This window comes from Macaca fascicularis, chromosome 3 (genome assembly GCF_037993035.2).
Source record: "Macaca fascicularis isolate 582-1 chromosome 3, T2T-MFA8v1.1".
In the NCBI taxonomy this organism is placed as follows: domain Eukaryota; kingdom Metazoa; phylum Chordata; class Mammalia; order Primates; family Cercopithecidae; genus Macaca; species Macaca fascicularis.
In genome coordinates, this window is record NC_088377.1 from 146,977,557 (window position 1) to 146,992,987 (window position 15,431).

Sequence of the window (15,431 nt, forward strand, 5' to 3'; positions counted from 1 at the left end):
GAAGGTCTCTGAGCAACAGTCAGTGGCAGGGCCAGGACTTCAGCCTATGCATTTTGACTCCTGGTTTGATGTCCTTTCCTCTTTACCATGGCAGCCTCCGGTGCTTTATTTAATTTTGGATTTTCACTTTTTGGAGTTATCCACATCATGACTTCCTCCTAATTAATGCACAGGGGTCCTAAGAAACCAGGATGGCACAGGAAAGAAGCAGACGTTAGCTCCACTTTATTAGACAGATATTATTATTAGAAAAAAGGATCAACTAAGACTCTGTCATCTTTCCAAAGGGATAAGCTAATGGAAGGTGGCTAACTTGTTAAGTGGAATGACTCTGTGTCAGCTTGACGAGCAAGTTTTTTGGTAGTGAAACATTTCTGTCTAGGCCAAAACAGGTAGTAAGATCTTCTATGTTGAAAATTAATTTTGTAAACAGGAAGAGAGAAATGTAGAAAACAGGATGAATGTGGCTAGTAAAGAACAGGCGTGGGTGCTGGGCTAAGGAGAGTTATGTTCCCCATTTGCAGCTCTCAGAGGGTGCAGGTGGAGCTGAACTGAGCTGAAACAAAAGCGCTCCCAAGTGCGCCTGTTTTGTTGTTGCTGTTGTTGTTTGTTTGTTTGTTTTGAGACGGAGTCTCTCGGAGTCTTGCTTTGTCACCTAGTCTGGAGTGTAGTGGCGAGATCTTGGCTCACTGCAACCTCTGCCTCCCAGGTTCAAGCCACTGTGCCTGGCAGTGCCTGACTATTTTCATCCTGTAAAGTTATGGTTGTGAATTCTTGTGCTTAACCCTGAGCCCTCCCAGTCATGAAAATCCATTTCAGATTGTTACTGTGAACACTACAGCAATCTAGTTATTATGGACACCATAGAAACTTAAGTTTACAAACAAAATCTCAATAAAGAATACCTCCTGCAGACTTTAAAACCCAACCCTCAGCCGACGCGGTGGCTCACACCTGTAATCCCAGCACTTTGGGAGGCCGAGGCAGGCAGATCACGAGGTCAAGAGATGGAGACCATCCTGGCCAACATGGTGAAATCCCGTCTCTACTAAAAATACAAAAATCTGGTGGGCGTGGTGGCATGTGCCTGTGGTCTCAGCTAGTTGGGAGGCTGAGGCAGGAGAATTGCTCGAACCTGGGAGGGGGAGGTTGTAGTGAGCCGAAATCACGCCACTGCACTCCAGCCTGGTGACAGAGTGACACTCCATCTAAAAAAACAAAACAAACGGCCAGGCGCGGTGGCTCAAGCCTGTAATCCCAGCACTTTGGGAGGCCGAGACGGATGGATCGCGAGGTCAGGAGATCAAGACCATCCTGGCTAACATGGTGAAACCCTGTCTCTACTAAAAAAATACAAAAAAACCTAGCCGGGCATGGTGGCGGGCGCCTGTAGTCCCAGCTACTCGGGAGGCTGAGGCAGGAGAATGGCGTAAACCCGGGAGGCAGAGCTTGCAGTGAGCTGAGATCCGGCCACTGCACTCCAGCCTGGGTGACAGAGGGAGACTTCATCTCAAAAAAAAAAAAAAAAAAAAAAAAAAAAAAAAAAAAAACACACACACAAAGCAAACAAAACAAAACCCCAGCCCTCAAGAAAGTAAAGATAGGCCAGGCTTAGTGGCTCAGGCCTGTAATCCCAGCACTCTAGGAGGCTGAGGCAGGCAGATGGCTTGAGCTCAGGAGTTCAAGACCAGCCTGGGCAATATGGTGAAACCCCATCTCTACCAAAAATACAAAAATTAGCCTGTAGTGGTGTGTGCCTATAGTCCCAGCTACTTTTGAGCCTGGGAGGTTGAGGCCTCAGTGATCCGTGATCTTGTTACTACACTCCAGCCTGAGCAACAGTGTCTTGTCTCAAAAAAAAAAAAAAAAAAAGAAAGAAAGTAGACAACCCAAGGAATGGGACAAAATATTTGCCAATCGTATACCTGATAAAGGATTTGTACCTAGAACATACAAAGAACTCTAGATCTCAACAACATAAAGAAAAATAGCACCCCGCAAATGGGCAAAAGATCTCAATAGACATTTCTCCAAAGAATAGACAAATGGTCAATAAGCATACAAAAAATATTCCACATTGTCATCAGGCAAATGCAAATCAAAACCACTTTATTTTGAGAAACCACTTTATTTTCATTTGTTTGAATTTATTTTTATTTTTGTTTTTGAGATGAAGTCTTGCTCTCTCACTCAGGCTGGAGTGCAGTGACGCAGTCTTGGCTCACTGCAACCTCTGCATTCTGGGTTCAACGGTTCTCCTGTCTCAGCCTCCCAAGTAGCTGGGATTACAAGCGTGTGCCACCATGTCTGGCTGATTTTTGTATTTTTAGTAGAGATGGGGTTTCATCATGTTGGCCAGGCTGGTCTTGAACTCCTGACCTCAAGTGATCTGCCCGCCTTGACCTCCTAAAGTGCTGGGATTACAGGTGTGAGCCGCCACGCCCAGCTGAGAAACCTCTTTATGCCCAAAAGGATGGCTACAATCACAAAGACAGATAACGACAAATGTTGACGAGGATGTGGAGAAAATGGAACTGTCATACACTCCTAGTGGGAATGTAACATGGTGCAGCTACTTAGGAAAACATTTTGACAGTTCTTCAAAGATTAAACACAGTTATCGTATGACACAGAAATTCCACTCCTAGCTTTATACTCAAGAGAAATGGAGACATATGACCGTACAAAAACTCCTACCGAAATGTTTATAACAGCATTATTCATAGAAGCCAGAAGGTGGAAACAACCCAAACGTCTGTCAATTAATGAACATATATAAAATGTTGTATATTCACAGATGGAGTATTATTCGCCTAAAAAAGGAATAAAGTACTTTTACATCACAAGCTGGATAAACCTTGCAAACAGCTAAATGAAAGTCAGTCCTGCATATTTATTTCATTTATATAAAATGACTAGAAGAGACCAATCAACAGAGATTGAAAGTAGCAGTTGCCAGGGGCTGGGGCTGAGGTGATAATGGGAAGTCAATGCTAATGTGTTTGAAGTTTCTTTTTGAGATGACAAAAATGTAAAAATGGGCTGGGCGCGGTGGCTCACGCCAGTAATCCCAGCACTTTGGGAGGTTGGGGCAGGCGGATCACAAGGTCGAGAGTTCAAGACCAGCCTGGCCAATATAGTGAAACCCCATCTCTACTAAAAATACAAAAATTAGCCAGGCGTGGTGGCGCACACCTGTAGTCCCAGCTATTTGGGAGGCTAAGGCAGGAGAGCCACTTGAACCTGGGAGGCAGAGGTTGTGGTGAGCTGAGATCGCATCACTCCAGCCTGGGCAACAGAGTGAGACTATCTCAAAAAAAAAAAAAAAAAAAAACGTAGAAATGATTGTGATAATGGTTGCGCAACTCCAAATATACCAAAATCCTTTGTACACTTAAATGAGTGAATTGTATGGTATGTAAATTATACCTCAATAAAGCTATCATTAAAAAAACCAAAACATAACCTCAGCCCTGCCTAATCACCTTGCCATCCTGTACAACCTGAGTTCTCAGCTTCATGTGCTAACTGTTCTCACAATTTTTTTTTTTTTTTTGCTTCTGGCTCTATCCTTATTCTCATCTCCCAAACCTCAATTTGTATTCCATGAACATGGAATTTAAAATCTAAATAGAAGGCCAGGCACAGTGGCTCACGCCTGTAATCATAGCTACTTGGGAGGCTGAGGCACGAGAACCACTTGAACCCGGGAGGCAGAGGTTGCAGTGAGCCGAGATCACACCACTGCACTCCAGCCTGGGCAACAGAGCGAGACCCTGTCTCAAAAATAAATACATAAACAAATAAATAAAATCTAAATAGAGGCTGCAAAAGGATTAGCTTTTCATTATTTATAGGTGAAAGAAAATTGTAGGGTGTTATCTGAATTGCTTGGAAAATTTCAAACACTGAAATATTTTAGAACCTAATAACAGTCATGCTTGTTATGTGCTCCCATAGCAAAAGTATTTACTCCCAATCAGTATAAAACTTAACAATCCAGTAAGCATTTCAAAATCATATTTAACTAGCTGTGCTTCCAACCTACATATTCCCAATTTTAAAAATCTAACCTTAATACTCAAATTTACCATTATACTGGTGACATGCAACAAAGAACAAGTGATCTTTCTGAAGACTCAGCGTCCACTGTGATAGCCATTGGCCACAAGTGACTACTGAACACTAAAAATACAGCTAGTCCAAACTGATACATATTTTAAGTGTGAAATACACACTGGCTTTCTTTTTCTTTCTTTTTTTTTTTTGTCTCCCAGGCTGGAGTGCAGTGGCGCGATCTCGGCTCACTGCAACCTCCGCCTCCCGGGTTCAAGCAATTCTCCTGCCTCAGCCTCCCGAGTAGCTGGGACTATAGGCGCTCAACACCATGCCCGGCTAATTTTTTGTATTTTTAGTGGAGACAGGGTTTCACTGTGTTCGCCAGGATGGTCTCCATCTCCTGACCTTGTGATCCGCCAGCCTCAGCCTCCCAAAGTGTTGGGATTACAGGCGTGAGCCACTGCGCCTGGCTGTACTAAGTCTTAAAAAGTCATGGCCGGGTACGGTGGCTTTTTTTTGAGGCTCCGTCTCAAAAAAAAAAAAAAAAAAAGACTTAGTACAAAAAAGAGAATGTAAAATATTGAGTTTTTTATATTACTTATAAGTTGAAATGATATTTTGGATATGTTGCTTTATAGAAACTACATCATTAATTTTACTTGTTTCTTTTTATTTTCTTAATAAGGCTACTAGAAAATTTCAATTACATACGTGGCTCACATCATGTTTGTATCGGACAAAGCTGCTCTAAAGATCCATGTAGGACTTTTGAGGGGATTTTAAATATGCCTTAGGAGACAGGGGCTTTGAATAGCTTCTCCCATTGCAGTTTCCTGTTGTCATCTCTTTTTACCTACTGGGTACTTTCCAGAAGTCTAGCACCGCTGGATAAGCCGTAACAGAAAATCAACACAGTATATCCGTAGGACAACACAATAATATGGGCTCTCCGGCCATTCCTGCTTTTTGCAGCTGCTGCTTTCATAACAAGCTACAACCAAGGAGTTTTTAATTACAACAATTATGACTTTTTGGGGGGGTGGAGGGTAAATTTCCTGTATGGAGTAACAACGCCACATGCCTTAAGAATGGTTTGACAAAACCTTTGAACAACGGTAGCAAAGAAAGAAAAGGCAAGGAGCAGTGACCCACGCCTGTAATCCCAGCACTTTGGGAGGCTGAGACGGGTGCATCACTTGAGCCCAGCAGTTCGAGACCCACCTGGCCAACATGGCAAAACTCTTTCTCTACCAAAAATACAAGAACACTAGTTGGGCATGGTGACACGCACTTGTGGTCCCAGCTACTCAGGAGGCTGAGGTGGGAGGATTGTTTGAACCCAGGAGGCAGGGGTTGCAGTGAGCTGAGATCCCGCCACTGCACTCCAGCCTGGGTGACAGAGTGAGACTCCGGCTCAAACAAACAAACAAGGAAAAAAGAATTATTAGTGATTCTGGAGGAAGCCAAAAAATACGAAGCATGGAAGCGAGTTTAAGGAAGGCTCTTAGCGATCTCAAGTGTGAAATCTTAGATCATCAATATGAACCTTGGCTCTAATTACAATGTAATCCCTTTTGCAGATATATTCATTGTTTGCCTGTAATCATCAGCATCACCACGTGTTGATCGATGCCGGAGGAAGATACGGGGGAGGATCCCAGGAGAATCTTGGACTGGCCTGAGCACTAGGAGAACAGGGTGGAGCCATGGAAGTTCACGCTGCTTGCAGGGGGAAGGAGCCTGGGTTCCTCAGTTCCTGTGTATGGCCTGGAATCAATCTGTGAGGTGGGGACTATTAGCAGAAACCCCTCTTGCTTTGCTGAGAGTTTTTTTTTCTTTTGCCCAATAAATTCTGTTCCCCTCACCCTTCAATGTGTCTGCCTGCCTGGCTTTTCCTGGTCATGATACAAGAACCTGGATTTAGCTGAACTAAGGAGCAGAAATTCTGCAACATTTGCAACTGTATTACCTTTTTTTTTTTTTTTTTTCAGATGGAGTTTCCCTCTGTTGCCTAGGCTGGAGCGCAATGGTGTGATCTTGGCTCACTGCAACCTCCGCCTCCTGGGTTCAAGCAATTCTGTCTCAGCCTCCCGAGTAGCTGGGATTACAGGCACGTGCCACCATGCCTGGCTAATTTTTGTATTTTTAGTAGAGATGGGGTTTCACCATGTTGGCTAGGCTGGTCTCGAACTCCTGACCTCAGGTGATCTGCCCGCATCAGCCTCCCAGTGCTGGGATTACAGGCATGAGCTGCAGCGCCCAGCCTGCAACAGTATCACATCTGATCAATGTAGACTCTCCTTTGTATCTCAGGTGATTTACTAACTGGGTCAGTGCTATATATGACAGAGCCACTAGCCACACATTTGGCTATGGAGCAGTTGAAACTGTGACGGAGAAGCTTAAGTCAAGTTTAAATAGCCACATGGCTAGTGGCCACTGTGCTGGCCAGTACAGGTCTGGAGCCTGACTGCTTCGTGTTTAACAGCAGCACATGTACCCTCCGGGAGTTGGTTAGAAATGCAGTATTTCATATTCTACCTGGATTTCCTGAAATACATCCTGCAGTTTAAGATCCTGCAGTTTGGAAAGCACTTACCTAGAGTAGGGGGTCTTATTGAACACATTGAAGCCCCTAAAATTGTATAAAAAGTTTGCATGAATTTGTGACACATGCACACACATATGGATACACTTTCCCACTTTTCTTCTCCTGGAAGCAATGTCTATACTTCTCCCTCAGATATTCCAAGGTGTTCATGATCCAAAACTAAGTTCTACCCTACTTAGTTAGTGGGAAAGCAGATTTCATTGAACAAAGAAAGCCTTAAAGTTATCCTTTGCTGAGCAAGCAAATGCTTTTGAATTTACAAAGATGAGAAGCTGGCCATACTCAGCTTTGTCATTCTTCCAGTGTGGTTTCATTTCTTCATATGTCTGAAATAAAAAACTACATGGTACACTCCAGGTCGGCTTTGGTTTCAAAAAGGCACATGCACATCAGTGCACATTGGTAGCTATAAAACATTTATATGTATTCTATTTTGTATTATACACACATATCCTTATTTTTTTAAGTGCAAATTGACCACGAAATGCATTCCAGGGCAAATACCAGTTGATTTAATTCCTACAGCCTGGAGCAACTGAAGTTTTCAGTACTGATGTACTATTGCAGCTGTTACCAATTTTTTGGTTGATTCAGGAATCAACCAGAAATTTTTTATACTGGTATAATGGCTGTCTAGTTATTACCTACAACATGAAACCATGAAGATTCAGGAAGCAATCAGGATTTTTTAAACCAGTATAATAGCAGTCTGGTTATTATCTACAACATGAAACCATGAATAAAAACATTGGAAAGAACAATCTTGATTATTTAGCTTCCTTTCCTGTTACGGAACAGTGTTGGTTTTACATTATAATAAAAATAATGATCCTTTATTATTTCTTTTAGGCAAAAATTTAGGAAGCAATTATACTTTTATGTTGAGGATAAGGTTGCTTTCAGGCTTTGTACATTTGCCCAAGAGAAACTTCCTCCCTTTCTGAACAAAAAATGTTCTGAATTCTATGCTAAGGCAGTGATTTATTCCAGGTTGACTAAGTCCTTAGAGTTAGGTGGTGTGCCCCCCGAGTCTCAAAACAGCTTGAAGAATCCCCCTTGAATCATTATTTATCCACTGGTGTTTATGAAGAGACATGTTCCAACTGGTATTAGTTAATACAGCCAGGAAAATTAACGTATCAGATAGAGCCATAAGTACTTCCCAGATGAAGAAAACACAAGTTTAGCTTCACTTTTGTTTTGGAATGCAAATTTATACTGGTTGAGAATCCCAAATCTGAAAATCCAAAATCCAAAATGCTCCAAAATCCAAAACTTGCTCATTGGAGCATTCTGGATTTTTGGATTTCAACCAGTAAGCTGAAGTGCAAATCTGAAAAAAACCTGAAAATCCAAAACACTTCTAGTCCCAGGCATTTTGTGTAAGGGATACTCAACCGTAAATGCAGAACTGCTGAGTGCAATTGCAACAGAAACACTAAGATCCCTTCATAAATAATTTTCAGTCGGATGAAGGAGAACTCTAGCTATTACTGGAAGGTACAGACAGGACTACTATACATTTATTACACATTTAGCTTTTGTAAGACAAAAAATATATATATATTTGAAACAGGGTCTCACTATGTTGCCCAGGCTGGTCTCAAGCTCCTGGGCTCAGGCAATCCTCCCACTAGGGTCTCCCAAAGTGTACAGGTGTGAGCCACCGTGCCTGACCTAGGACAAAATATTCTTTCAAAACTAGCTAGCTAAAAGGATAACTTACTGGGCTGGGCATGGTGGCTCACGTCTGTAATCCCAGCACTTTGGGAGGCAGCAGTGGGCAGATCACTTTAGGCCAGGAGTTTGAGACCAGCCTAGCTATCATGGCAAAACTCCGCATCTACTAAAAGTACAGAATTAGCCAGGCCCGGTGGCGGGTGCCTGTAATCCCAGCTACTCAGGAGGCTGAGGCACCACAGTCACGTGAACCTGGTAGCGGGAGGTTGCAGTGAGCCAAGATCACACCACAGCGCTCCAGCCTGGATGACAGAGCAACACTGTGCCTCAAAAATAAAATAAAATAAAATAAAAAATAAAAAATATATGTAATTTACCATGATATTTCCAATCTTTCTAAAGCCTCGGCAGTGTGGTGGTGGATGTCATTAAAACAACAGGGTTGAGAAACAGTTCTCAATCTCGTTTCTACTACCAGATACAAGACAAATGTCATTCACATTCCCATGGTGCGATACTCCTGGCATAGTAGTGCTTTTCCATTCCTTTCTTTTCTACTCCATAAAGCACAATGGAAGGTGAGTGAGTGATTCCAATGTAAGAATAACCTGCAGTCCAGTCCAACACAGTCAATTATTCATAGCATTTGACTCAGATTATCCTCATACTTCACAGCTGATCACAACACATTTTGGCGTCAACACCACTTCTGATGAGGATCCCTCATTCATTTAGTTCCTTACCTTTAGTCAAGGTCAATATTCTTACCTGCATTCATTTTGATATATTTATTTATTTACATAACCAGTAGAAAGGAGATTTTAAAAATATTTATTACATTTGTTTCTAGAAATCATAGAAAATAAAAATTGATACAATTATGATATACAACTTTAGAAAGGCATATTTATCCTTTCACACTAGAGAAGTTTATGCAATGCCAGACATGGAAATACCAAAGCCATTGGTGACAAAGGGGAAACGCTAATGATAGAAGAAGCCCTTGTCCATTTTTATAGTTTTCTTCTCTACCATTATTTATTTTTGAGCAAATACTAGTCCAGTGGAAAGAGTTCTGAACATAAAAGGCACCTAGAGTGAAAATTAGACCTTAACTAATAAAACAGCTATACACGTTTACATTAAGAAAAAAAGCCTGGCCAGCACAGCGCACGCCTGTAATCCCAGGAGTTAGCCTCGGCAACATGGCAAAACCCTGTCTCTACAAAAAATACAAAAATCAGCTAGGCGTGGTGGTGTGCGCCTGTACTCCCAGCTACTCAGGAGGCTGAGGTGGGAGAGTCACTTGAGCCTGGGAGGTCAAGGCTGCAGTGCAAGATTGAGGATTGCAGCATTGCACTGCAATTCAGCCTGCGCTACAGAGTGAGATCCTGTCTCAAAAAAAAAAAGAAGAAAGAAAAAGCGCCATCAATGCAATGTTCCTGCAAGGCACTGATAATATAAATGCAAAAGCCACTGCAACTAAAAAGTCTATAATGCTTGCCTGAATCTAGTACATAAGCAGGATAATGACAATCACTTTTTGTTTATAAATTTGTAGATAATAAATCATTTAAATCAGCATGAGTACTGTATTTATATTTGTGGGTGGTGGCTCTCAAATTATTTATCCATAGTCCAGATTTGTTTTGTTGCATTTGCTCTGAAAATGAATTGTTGTATACTCCATCACAGATGTGTCAAATACTCCTGCTGTCTATTGAGAGTGTAGCAAAACCTAAACCTGCTACTTTAAACCAAAGTCCTTTTTTTATTGTAAAGTTGACACTGTACTATGATTTAAGCACCTGAAGTATATTTTGACCAATTTATATTCTGAGCTAAAATTGAGAACCTCAGGATTTGTGTACATGTACAAATATTGCAAATTATTTATTTAAGCTAATAAAAACTTAAAAAAATACAAATAATTTTTTATTACAAAGATTTGAAATCCATATATGAGTCTGAACTAAGACAAAAATGCACAGGGAACCGGGAAGCAAACACTTGTGTGCATTTTCTAATCTGTGGACAAGGTACTGCTCAGCGAAGCCAGGTTGTATTCAGCTGCGTCTGGTTCTTGATACTGGTATCCATTTTTAGCACTTCTCGAATGGCCATGGTGGCGTAAGTAGAAGGGGGTAGAGAAAAATCCATTTTCAGAGCCCTGTATTTGCCTTCTGCCAGGCAAGAAAGAAGAAAACAGTCAGAAAATGAAGGCAGCTGCAGACAGACCGGCGAGAGTCACATAATCTCTAAGCAAATACAAAGAACTGTGCTGCTTTCCTTAGACTCCACTTCCCAGGGGGCCTCAGAGAATGAGACCATGGAAGTAAGAGATCTGTGAGTGTGAACCTGCTGAAAGGTTACCGAAATTCTACCCAGGAACTTTCACAAAAGGGCAGATGACAGAAGAACACAAAAGAGACATGCATGTGAAGTTAAAAAAATAATAATAAATTATGGCCTGGGAAAAAACAGAACGAGAATTTGATGATGAGAATGCCAATTTAATTAATTATTATTTTTTTTTTGAGACAGAGTCTCCTTCTGTTGCCCAGGCTGGAGTGCAGTGGCGTGATCTCGACTCACCGCAGCCTCCACCTCCCGGGTTCAAGCAATTCTCCTGCCTCAGCCTCCTCCACCTCCCGGGTTCAAGCAATTCTCCTGCCTCAGCCTCCTGAGCAGCTGGGATTACAGGTGCCCACCACCACGCCTGACTAATTTTTTTTGTATTTTCAGTAGAGATGGGGTTTCGTCATGTTGGCCAGGCAGGTCTGGAACTCCTGACCTCAAGTCATCCTTTGGTCTCGGTCTCCCAAACTGCTGGGATGACAGGTGTGAACCACCACGCCCAGCCACCAATTTAATGTTTTAGACTCTTCCTGAATTTTCACTCACCTTTGGTAACTCCCTATGGGGCATGGGGAGAAACACTCCATCACCTAACATCACAACCATCTATAATATGCATTTGTTTTCAGGAGGATTTACTGGTTTTAATTACTAACTTCCAGTCATAATTGTGAAAGTAAGGTCATAAAACAACAATGAAATCATGGGTGGTGGTAATGCTTGTAAGAGCAGTTTTCAAAAAAAAAATTACATTTTTGTTTAATGAAACATTTCAAAGTCAATACAGAGCTGATGACTGAGTAAACTTACCAGAAGCAAAAACTGGTGGTGGCTTCCCTTCTAGGTTGTCCACATCTGTGTTAAAAAGTGGAATTTTGGGATCATCATATGCAACGACTTCCCTTCAAAACATACGAATAAAGGTAAGTATGAATGTGAACTTTCATAAAAGGTACTAAGCCATTCATCATCATTTGTTTAGCAAGAAAAACACATAAGTTTACTGTAAATAATTATAGTTAGGACTCTTGAATAACAGAGCAGGGCCAGATTTTATACGTAAGTTTTGCATATATACACACACACACACACACACACACACACACACACACACACACACACTTTTTTTTTTTTTTTTTTGAGATGGAGTCTCACTCTGTCACCTAGGCTGGAGTGCAGTGGTACGATCTTGGCTCACTGCAACCTCTGCCTCCTGAGTTCAGTCGATTCTCCTGCCTTAGTCTCGCAAGTAGCTGGGACTACAGGTGCCTGCCACCACGCCCAGCTAATTTTTGTATTTTTAGTAGAGATGGAGTTTCACCATGTTGGCCAGGGAGGTCTCAAACTCCTGACCTCAGGTGACCCACCCGCCACAGTCTCCCAAAGTGCTGATTACAGGCATGAGCCACTGTGCCCAACTCAATCCAATTATATTCTATTAGTTATTTTAAAACGTACAACTGGGGCCAGGCATGGTGGCTTATGCCTCTAATCCCAACACTTTGGGAGACCAAGGTGGGATGACTGACTAAGCCCAGGAGTTCAAGACCAGCCTGGGCAACATGGCGAAACCCCATCTCTTTATATTAATAATTAAAATTTTTAAAATGTACAACTGACAACTTTTTTTTTTTTTTTTTAGATGGAGTCTCGCTCTGTCCCCCAGGCTGGAGTGCAGTGGTGCAATCTTGGCTCACTGCAAGCTCCGTCTCCTGGGTTCACGCCATTCTCCTGCCTCAGGCTCCCAAGTAACTGGGACTACAGGTGCCCACCACCACACCCGGCTAATTTTTTTGTACTTTTAGTAGCGACGGGGTTTCAGCGTGTTAGCCAGGACGGTCTCGATCTCCTGACCTCGTGATCCGCCCACCTTGCCCTCCCAAAGTGCTGGGATTACAGGCATGAGTCACCGTGCCCAGCCGACAATTCTTTTTAAATTGAGAAGCAGTAAACTTCACTTTGTACAGCTGTGATCAAATTATTATGGCATTTACGTTTTCTGCAGAGTGGGTGCCACAACCAACAACAGCTTGTTACTAAGGAGGAACAGTTCTCTGGAGTGGGGAAGACAAAGTGCTACCATGTGGACCTCTTGCTTGTAATCCAGAGAAGAGGAGTGAAGAGAGATGGAGAAGAGAAGGAAATAGGGAATGAAATAATTTCCTGGCAATAGGCAACTAGTTTAGGATTTCATTTTAAAATTATCAAATAAAGCTTTAGATAATACTGGGTATTAAAATTTGTTTTTGAGACAAGGTGTCGTTTTGTCACCCAGGCTGGAGGGCAGTGGCGTGATCACAGCTTACTGCAGCCTTGGCCTTTTAGGCTCAAGCAATCCTCCCACATCGGCCTCCCAAACAGCTGGGACTACAGGTGTGCACCATCACACCAGGCTAATTTTTGTAATTTTTTGTAGAGAAGGTCTTGCTATGTTGCAGAGGCAGGTCTCAAACTCCTAGGCTCAAGTGATCCTCCCACCTTGGGCTCCCAATAAAGTATTTTTAAACAAACGAATGCAAGTATCTTTTCCTCTCTAGAAACATGATATTAAAACAACCAGGCCGGGCGCGGTGGCTCAAGCCTGTAATCCCAGCACTTTGGGAGGCCGAGACGGGCGGATCACGAGGTCAGGAGATCAAGACCATCCGGGCTAACACGGTGAAACCCCGTCTCTACTAAAAATACAAAAAAAAAAAATTAGCCGGGCGTGGTGGCGGGCGCCTGTAGTCCCAGCTACTCGGGAGGCTGAGGCAGGAGAATGGCGTAAACCCGGGAGGCAGAGCTTGCAGTGAGCTGAGATCCGGCCACTGTACTCCAGCCTGGGTGACAGAGTGAGACTCCGTCTCAAAAAAAAAAAAAAAAAAAAAAAAAAAAACCAGAGCAGTGTTTGGAACTCACAGCTAATCCTAAGTAAGGTAATTTGCTCAGGGATAGCTCTGTAAGCAAATCTAAGTTTTTAGAAATAGGAAAAAAGTTAACTATGTACACATTTCTTCAATAATTCAGTGATGCCAACAAAATGTAAATGAACTCACTTTCCATAACTGTTTATATTCAAAACAGCTGCTTTATTTCTTTTCTTTTTTTAGAGACAGGGTCTCACTATATTGCCCAGGCTCATCTCAAACTCCTGACCTCAAGCAATCCTCCCGCTTCAGCCTCTCCAAGTCTCTGGGCTTACTTATTAGCCACTGTGCCCAGTTTAGCTTCATTTACTTCTTGATAATTTGAAAAATACAAAGTAGTAGCAGTAGTGTTAACAATAGTAATAATAACAATAACACTTATGAAACACTTACATGCTGGGTTGTAAGCACCAAAAAATACGGTCATGCACTGCTTAACAACAGGGACACGTTCTAACCCTTGTCAGGCAATTTCATCACCGTGTGAACATCACAGAATGTACTTACACAAACACAGATGGTATAGCCTACTACATGTCTTGGTTATAGAGTACAGCCTACTACTCCTAGGCTACAAACCTATACAGCATTTTACTGTATTGAATACTGCAGGCAACCGTAACACAATGGTTAAGTACTTGTGCATCTAAACACAGAAAACATGGTGGCTCATGCCCATAATCCCAATGCTTTGGGAGGCCGAGGTGGGAGGATTGTTTGAGCCCAGGAGTTGGAGGCTGCTGCAGTAAGCCATGATTATGCCACTGCATTTCAGCCTGGGCGCAGAGAAAGAATCTGTCTCTATTAAGGAAAAAAAAAAGAAAAGAAAGAAAAGAAAAGAAAAAGAAAAACAAAAAGAAAAGGAAAAGAAAAGATAAAAAAAAGAAAAGAAAAAAGAAAAAAGGTAAGGCCAGGTGTGGTGGCTCACGCCTGTAATCCCAGCACTTTGGGAGGCCAAGGCAGGAGGATCATCTGAGGTCAGGAGTTTGACACCAGCCTGGCCAACATGGTGAAACCCTGTCTCTAATAAAAATACAAAAATTATCTGGGTCTGGTGGCAGGTGCCTGTAATCCTAGCTGCTCTGGAAGCTAAGGCAGGAGAATCGCTTGAACCTGGGAAGCAGAAGTTGCAGTGAGCCAAGATCGTGCCATTGCACTCCAGCCTGGGTAATGAGTGAAACTCCGTCTCAAAAAAAAAAAAAAAAAAAAAAAAAAAAAGAAAAAAAAAAGGTAAGTAAAAATATGGTGTTATAATCTTATGGGACCACCATCATATTTGCAAGCTGTCATTGACTGAAAATTCTTTGTGCAGTACATGACTCTATATAAAGTGAAGCAAAAGCTTACAACTTACATGGTAATTCAGTTCTATTTCATTCCAGATGATTACTCACCAGCTAACATTCTGAGGACGAATAATGATCTTTCGGTAGGCCCCTGACAAGGAATAATCTCGAATTTTGTGTCTCATGTTGTCAATATCAAGATTGTCAGCTGTGAGCATTTCCCTGTAGGCTTCTTGAACTAATATAAAATACAAAAAGTTAGTTGAAATGCAGCTTGTCAGTCAAGTTATCCTGAACTAGATTATAAAGAGAGTAACATGTAAGTTCAGTTAGACTGCCCTAATAAAATTAGTCATCTTAATTTATAATCCAGAATCTGTTCCCTGGAATCAAAATTTAGTGACTTAGTAACTAGGACTACAGGGTGTACTGAGCTTTGGTTTGGCCAATTTGTAAGTTATTTTTGCAACCAGTCACAGGACCTGTGGTGTAAGGTTCCCAAGCCAACTACAAAAGGCCATTTCATCCAAA

The 15,431-nt window shown here is 42.0% G+C and overlaps 1 protein-coding gene across 18 annotated transcripts in view; it reads right to left on the bottom strand.

Annotated features, from left to right (window-relative positions):
• Positions 1-9,165: 9,165 nt before the first annotated feature.
• The window catches only part of PUS7 (pseudouridine synthase 7), a 67,409-nt gene continuing 61,143 nt past the window's right edge, over positions 9,166-15,431 (bottom strand). For all 18 annotated transcript variants that reach the window (XR_012432775.1, XR_012432774.1, XR_012432776.1 and 15 more), the window contains 3 exons: positions 15,009-15,138; positions 11,519-11,610; positions 9,166-10,533 (listed from right to left, as the gene is read on the bottom strand). Coding sequence is in view for 13 of the 18 variants with exons in the window: in XM_015447893.3 (XP_015303379.3) it covers positions 10,397-10,533; positions 11,519-11,610; positions 15,009-15,138 (359 nt within the window). In the remaining 5 variants the exon portion in view is untranslated. The remainder of the gene's footprint in view (positions 10,534-11,518; positions 11,611-15,008; positions 15,139-15,431) is intronic.